A 7779-nucleotide genomic window follows, 5' to 3' on the forward strand; every position below is an offset into this window, starting at 1 on the left:
CCCTTTCCCTGCCTCCAAAAGTTGTCATGGAGGTAAATAACTGGAATGGCACCATATTCTGAATAAATCATAGATGTTTACACACTATGTCAAGCCTGGCTTGATAACATCTCCCAAATAATTCAGAGCAAAGCCTCAAATCCCAAACGTCCGGGCCTCTAACCACAATGCTACTACCTCCTAAGGAGGATTCCCTTTCTTCTAGTTTCCAACAGCATGTTCCTTACTTCCTTTTGAGCCCCCGCCTACAGCATCCTTCAAGTCCATATTACTACTGACAGCCTGTTTAAGGCAATTTAGGCTTTCCCTATCATGCTCCTCAAAATTCTTCCAGTCTTCACCCACGGCCTGATTCCAAAACCACTCCCACACTTTAGGCACTTGATACAGCAGCACTCCACTTCCAGTACCAGAGTCTGTAGCAACTTCCTACTGCTCCATAACAAATTACCACATAATTAGTAGCTTAACACAATACCCATAACTATCTCACAGTCCTGTGGGTCAAGAGTCCAGATACAGCTTAACTGGGTCCTCTACTCAGGGTCTCACAGGACCAAAAGCATGGTATCAGCCAGGACTGCAAGCTCGTCTGAGACTTTAAGTCCTCTTCCAGGTTCACTGGGTGTTGGTAGAATTTAGTTCCTTCCAACTATAGAGTGAAATCCCCATTTTTTTGCTGGCTGTCAGCCCGAGAGCATTCTCAGCTCCCAGAGGCTACCCTCAGGTCCTTGCCACATGGCCCCCTTGTCTCACAACACAGCTTTTTGCTTCTTTAAGGCCAACAGGTGAACATCTGCAGCTGCTTGTCTCACTTAAGGACTCACCTGATTAGGCCAGGCCCACCCAGGATAATGTCCCTTTGATTAACTCAAAATTAAATGGTTAGTAACTTAAATGAAGGAATGAAATCCCCTTGTATTCACAAGGCTTGGCCATACCAACAGGAGGGAATTATACAGAGCATGTATGCCAGAGGTGGAAATCGTGAGGCCATCTTAAGAAATCTGCCCACTCTCCCCTTTGACCTTGGATACTGTCTTGGTTTCCTGGCCTTACAATGTTGCTGACGTGTTCCGTGTTCTTATTCTCCTCCCTTTGCCCAGTTTGTATTTCCTAGTTCTTGGACAGAGATGCCTCTTGCTTTAAAGTAGTCTTTTAATGGTTTATTTCTTACTCTCCACAAAATCAGAGAGAAGTAATTAAGCCAGTTTTCTTGCTCGTGAGTAACCTGGAAAAGGCCACCACAGGCAGAATCGTATGCAGCCAGTAATCTTTATTCTTCCCCAGTCCCTCAGGCAATGCGTATGGACACATGTTCATGGATATTTAAGAACGTATGAACTAGACAAAGTCAATACAGTAAAGGAAGTTTTTGATTTTTAAGAGTCTGTCTAGTATGAAGTATTTAACACTCCCCTACCCGTTTAAAAGCATATTTTTTGTAAAATGAAAAGTCTAACAAATGTTTTAAATATTTTTAAGAACTGGCTAAAAAGAATCCATAGAGAAACCTAGCTTTGTGCACAGTTGTTGCTGTTAGCTGTATGTATCTCTATCTAGTTCAGCTCTTGCCTAGAAAAGAATTCATCAGTTAAGTTTAACTTTTATTTTTATTCTGTGTCCACCAGGGGAAAAAAACCTCATTTCTCCCCCTTCTCTGCTCTGATAAATCTTTTCTTGAATGATCATGCTGTGGTTAGAGTTTTCAGAGTATTTACTGTATGCACTATAAACATTGTGGCTTCCTCTAACTAGTTTTAGCAATCAAGGTCAGGGAGTTTATGGGGACATGCACAAACCTTTATACATATGTAAAGATAACTGAAACATGCATTCCTAAAAGTCATTAGATGAGAAGAAACCCCTCCATCTATATAAAACCAACTGGTTTATTTTTGGAGTCTGACGAAATATCATTTAAAAATGTTCATTTTATGTTACTATGTAAATGTATGCTATTGTCCACAGCATTATAAAAGGGAAGTCACTCTACCAGGCTTTATACTTATTAATCTCTGCTAGCTTTCAGGTAACAACTTCAGTAGCAGAAGAGAAGCAGGTCTGAAGCAGGTCCAGTGTCCTGCTCTTCTAATGTGAACTGGGCTGCATTCACTGGTCTGACAGGTTCAGGCCCCAGCTCTTATCTCCACAGAGTATTCATCAAATATTTTGCCACATAGATCAAAGAAAATCAGAAAGCTATACTTACTCAAATAGCAGGAATTAATTGTTACATAGGAACTTCTAATCCCCAAACCATATACAACTTAACAGGCTTGAGGAAACTTCACTGCAGGAAACAATGATAAGCATTTAAAAACAGGCATAAATCACTTTATATTAAGACATGACAAAGAGATTACATACCTGAAAAAAACCTGAAGTGTCAAATAATTTGAAATATCTTTTAAAAGTCAATTACAGATATAGTCCTAAGAACCAAAAGAAATTTATTCATAAAATTTCTTATTTGACCAGTGGTGAGAACCAAGAAACACTATACCAAGAAATGCTCAACTAAGACCCCACTAATAGTTTTTAAGCTGGCTCATACAAGAGAACAACCGGAGTAGCTCCTGATTATTAGGCTAGAAAGAATGTCCTTCTGTATGTGTTTCAGTTGCACAAGGACATACATTTAACCACAGGAGTCTGTGCAAGTAGCATCATAGTATCTGTAGACTTAGTTGAGTCACAGCTTCCAGAGTGCTATTCCTTGTCTACCTTACATAGCTGTTTCACCACTCTTGCTGATTTCTTTGTTGGCTCCTTTCTCTTTTTCTTCTCCTTTATTGGTTTTTGCTTTTTCTCTTTCTCTGTTGGCTCCTTTCTCTTCTGCCCCTCCACTGTCAGTTCCTTCCTCTCTTCCATGGTTGCCTTCTTTCTCTTCTTCGTCATGAACACTGGTGTAAACTGCTTTGTTATAGCCTTCCCGGTTCCGAGCAATTTCAATGGCAAAAAATTGTATCCTGGGGGCTGAAAGGTGAATAGAATTGATCATTGTCCTAGTTACAGTTACTTCTCTAAACTTACAGAAAACTGAACTAACAGTCAAAGCATTCCAGTACAGTCATAAACTTCAGAGATGTGGAATTCTAATCTTGTTAAATGAGGCTGAAAATACTTAACCAGCTTATCCCACAGTTACTCAACAAACAGTAACATGATCTTTAAATATTTAACAAATAAAATGACCCCCAAACTATTCAGGTCACTAATCCATCCGTAAAACCAGATCCCTCACTCTCCTTATAGAAACCATTCCAGAGGCAAGAATCTCACCAAAGATGGTGTTTTCCTCAGTGTAGCCCTGGGAACAATCCAGTCGCAGCAAAGTACCATAGTTGAAGTCTTCTACAATCCCGTCAAACTTCAAGCAGAATGGCCTCCACTTCTATAAAGGCAAAAAAGATGCCTTAGCTGACAAATGCAGGAGGCTGGTGAAGTCAGGCCAGGAGAAGGGATTCCACTTCCTCAGTAAGGAAAACTCCCATAGTGAAAGAGACCAGGACTGAGTTGATTTCGACTTTTACTAGCATTGAGTTTCCATGCTATCTATTGTCTTTAGACTGGTATTTCCCAACATGAACAATACTTTACCTTGAGAAAATATTTAAATCCTCGACTGCAGAATTAAAATTGGATTTCTTAAATGTATTCGCTTTTGCTTTTATGTTATTGGTTAACTCAGCCCAAAATAGTTATTTACCCCCACTGAAGCACAAATGAGACAAAGGCAGCAGGAATGTGGTCACAAAGTCACAGTTAAATTTTAAGAAAGAAGTCCATTGCTAAAGGTACTTTTCCAAAGATCAGTAATTTAGTTAACAGTCAACAGTAACCATGTTAAAAGTTTACATACATCATAAACCAAGTAACAATGTTAAAAGTTTACATATATGGTAAACCAAGGACCTACTCTTGGAAATATTTTCCCTGCTATAAGAGTTTTTAGCACACTGTAAAAGTAGGATAATCAGGTAAGCAATGGGAAACCTAAGTTCTCCTATTATCCATGGCCCATGATAATGTGAACCTAAATCTGGAGAATTCAAACACCTCCCTGTATCCTATTTGCCAGTTCTCCATCCAAACCTTTTTTTTTTTTTTTCCAATTTGCCAATTCTCCATCCAAGCTAAACTACTAACATAAGAAAATTTGCTCCTTCTCCCCTGAAAGGGCTGGGTAGGAAGGGATGAAATGTCCAAGTCAAAAAAAAGAAAAAACAGATCCCATGAACATAAACAAACTCATAAACCAGAAAAGTATTTATTTCATAACATAACTTACTTATTAGTTGATTATAACTACATAAAAGCCCTGGTTCTTTACATATTTCCTTAAAACACACTGAAAAAAGTTTAATTGTATAAAAAAAATTTTTTAAGATTTTATTTATTTATTTGACAGAGACAGAGACAGCGAGAGGGGGAACACAAGCAGGGGGAGTCGGAGAGGGAGAAGTAGGCTTCCCGTGGAGCAGGGAGCCCGATGAGGGGCTTGATCCCAGGACCCTGAGATCATGACCTGAGCCAAAGGCAGATGCTTAACAACTGAGCCACCCAGGTGCCCCTAAAAATATTTCCATAATCAATAATTGGTCAGATGCTTGGCAATATTTGAGAGAATTCTTACCTCTTTAGCTGATTCTGATTTGAGCTCTTCTGGATCCAACACATCTATCCTGAGTTTCTCAAAATTTTCCCGAAACTCTGAATAGATTTGGTCATCCACTTTGGTGAGTTTCAGGAACTGTGGGTCAACTGATGAAATCAGCTGCCAGACACAAGACAACACACAGATACTGGTCTCTAATTTACTACACTTCTATCCCCCCTTCCCCAGAAAATATTTATGGTTCTAAGGGCAGAAGAGTTATTAGGAAGTACAGACAGACGAGGTCCCAGATGAAATCATGACACAGTTTTCAAGGGCCATAATATACTACAATCCCTGTCACCAGTTCAAACCCTTTTGGTCCTAGTACTGCCTGGCCTTTGCCCTATGTGAATTAATTGTTCATTCAGTCATCAAACATTTATTAATTGCCTACTATGGAATCATTTTGCCAGTTAGCAGCAGAACACTGGGCAAAGAAGTACAACTCCTCTTTGTCAAAACAAAATTCACTTCCACCCCCTCGTTCTCTGTGGGTAAAATCTTACAGTAATAAAAATTATCTCCAAAATACATATGCTTAACTTGCTGAGAATAGTGATTAGCAAAGAACCATACCCTACAATTACATGCTTAATTTTGCTTAATAATGAAGACAGACAAGTCACCTTGTAGTAGACTTCAGCATGCTGCATTGCTTTCATGGCCCAAGCCATCTCAATATCAGGCTGCAAAGGAGTGAAGAATGCCAGGTCAGAATCTCCCAATCCTGCTACTAGAGAACAAATTGAGGAATTCTGTGGAGGTCTAGGTAATGTCAATAACACTACCAAACTTGGTGTTACTGTCAAAGGATAAAAACTGGACTAATGGGTTTGGAAAATAGAAAACTTTTGTCCTTATGAAGGAAACTACCCACCAAAAGGAGCTGCCTACACAGTCTAGTCAACAGCATAAGCCACTGGCTCTTTGTCCAGCAGCTAGTGAAACTGTGGGAGACTACATAAAGCAGTAGACAGATTGCCTTCTCAAGACTGAATTAAGCCACTGTAAAACTGATACAATATACTCACATATATCAATGAGTTGCTGGGAGAACAAAGATAATGGAAGTGAAATACCCTTCACTTTTGATAGTATAACATGTTATAATTATCATTTGTGTTTATAAGATAGTCAATTTCCCATCCATAACACTTAAAATTGAATCAGTATTGTGAAGCAGGCTAGATTATAAATAAGCCTTACCAAATACCTACCACCTGTTCCATTAAAACCTCCCACTCCAGCTACGTGGATCTACTTCACTGACCCCAGCAAAGTCATTTGCATTTTTACCTCCATGCCTTACACCATGTCCTTTGTCCATCTATACTCTGAGGATCCAGTTAGAGATTCACTTTCTCAGTGAAGTCTTCCTCTACTGTCTCGGTTCTTAGGGGTTTCTTCTTCGGCTAAACTCCTTTGGATCTTACACCCTAATCTAACAAACATCAATCATATTTTTATTTGAGTGTTACTACTATTTCTCATGTCCCTGTGTCTTGTACCTCAAAAATATCATATGCTTTCTTCTTAAGAATCTAAACAAGACATACCATAATTTGGTGCCACTTTACTGCATAATGAAATCACTCACTTTAAAAAAATACTAATTTCTGACTCTCACTGCCCCCCCCCCCCGATATTTTTATTTAATCGGTATAGATTGCGACCTGGACAATGGAAGGTATAAAAGCTTCTCAGGTGGTTCTAGTTTAGCAAAGTTTGGGAACTACTTCCACCGGCATTTGTCCTGGGTTTGAGGACCAAAAAGGTTAGAATGAATGAAAAAGCGCGGTTTCTGTCGGGCATGGAGTGGGTTCACAGAGGGTATCAGGGGATTACAATTTCGTGGCAGGCCCTGCAGACATAGCAGTCTAGCTGAGTGAGAGAGAGCTGGGGGTGAGTCATACTCACATCATTGCCATAAGACTCGGCTGGGAGAGAAAGAGCATGTGCCACAGACACCAGTTCCCCGGCAACCTGGGAAGGGAACAAGGGGGAGAGACGGTGTTCAAAGCTCGACCCGGCTCGACTTCCCCACTCACCCGACCCCAGAGCAGCGACTCACCGGCTCACCAGTTCCACTAGTCGTCTCCATGTTGCACTCCACAGAGCAAGCGCCGGTTTCCCGGAAATGACTATTTGCGAGCTCTGCCTGCAGGGTTGGAAAGAGAGGGCCGAATAAGAGAGGCTTTCTTTCCGGATGCGCCTGCGCGCAACCGCCGTCGCCTGGAGGCGGTTGTCCCTGGCCCCGCCTCATCCGCCCTGCTCTCGCGCAAAGGTGTTGGCGCTGCTGCACAGTCTGGGATGCTTCGGACGTCACAGGTGCTTGAATGCTCAATAATAGCGGTGGTGATCATGCGAAAAGCCTGAGTTAAAGCTTTCGCGTGCCCACTGCGCTGAGTGCCCAGCAGAGATTCGGATTCACGCTCTCCATTTGAGCAAGCAGGCTCCTACACCAATACACACACACACCCCAATACTCCAAGTAGGGAGTAAATCACAAACAAGGATGGTGCTAGGCAATGGAGAAGATGGGTGAAGAATTTAGTCCCTGTTTTGGAAGAAATACGTACAGTGAGATAGCATATAAAGTAGTCATCACGAAATAGCATCATGTACTATGGGAACACAAATAGAGGTTACAAAAACTGAGTCATGAAGGGCAACCAGCAAAGCAGGCGAAGCAGGTAGGGAAGGACACTCCAGGGAGAGGGGAGTGCATGTACAAAGGCACTGGAGAACTAAACACCATGGGACCTTGAAGCAAATTAAAAAAAAAAAAAAAAGCTGCACTAAGAGTGTACTCATTTGTGATATTGAGGGAAAAGTTAAGCTTTCCATGCTGAATATCAGCAATTTGAGACTTTAACCTAAAAGCAATTGTAAGCTGATAGGGACCTTCGAATAGACAGTTTCCTGATTAAGCTTGAGTCTTAAGAAGATCACTAAAACACAACGTGCAAGATACATTTGAAGAAGGCAATTTTGGAAGCAGATAGACCAAACTGAAGGCACTAGGTGATGAAAACCTAAACCAAGGCAATAGCAGTTGAGACGATTTTAAGAATTAATAAGGGAAATAGAATCCACAGAACTTTCTGACTAACTGG

The 7779-nt window shown here is 40.9% G+C and overlaps 1 protein-coding gene across 2 annotated transcripts; it reads right to left on the reverse strand.

Moving 5' to 3' along the window:
• Nucleotides 1–2436: 2436 nt before the first annotated feature.
• PBDC1 (polysaccharide biosynthesis domain containing 1) lies at nt 2437–6880 on the reverse strand. Of its 2 annotated transcripts, XM_032387894.1 has the most exons (6): nt 6735–6880; nt 6581–6646; nt 5290–5349; nt 4640–4780; nt 3286–3397; nt 2437–2979 (listed from the first exon to the last, which is right to left on the reverse strand). In XM_032387894.1, exons 1-6 carry the CDS (start codon nt 6762–6764, stop codon nt 2729–2731), a joined length of 660 nt encoding a protein of 219 aa, XP_032243785.1. In that variant the 5' UTR covers nt 6765–6880; the 3' UTR covers nt 2437–2728. The 2 variants fall into 2 exon arrangements, with proteins under 2 accessions (XP_032243785.1, XP_032243787.1); XM_032387896.1 differs by lacking the exon at nt 6735–6880 and having other exon boundaries at nt 5290–5396; nt 6581–6642.
• Between the last annotated feature and the right edge of the window lie 899 nt (nt 6881–7779).

Source organism: Phoca vitulina, unplaced genomic scaffold, assembly GCF_004348235.1.
Source record: "Phoca vitulina isolate PV1807 unplaced genomic scaffold, GSC_HSeal_1.0 scaffold51, whole genome shotgun sequence".
NCBI classification, from domain to species: Eukaryota; Metazoa; Chordata; class Mammalia; order Carnivora; family Phocidae; genus Phoca; species Phoca vitulina.

Excerpts from the sequence above, each read along its gene's own strand:
- PBDC1 (XM_032387894.1), bottom strand. The coding sequence starts at position 6,764 with ATGGAGACGACTAGTGGAACTGGTGAGCCG. Across the intron at positions 6,647-6,734 it reads CTAGTGGAACTGGTGAGCCG|GTTGCCGGGGAACTGGTGTC; the intron begins GTGAGTCGCTGC and ends TTCCCTTCCCAG. Across the intron at positions 4,781-5,289 it reads ATGCTGAAGTCTACTACAAG|CTGATTTCATCAGTTGACCC; the intron begins GTGACTTGTCTG and ends TGTGTCTGGCAG.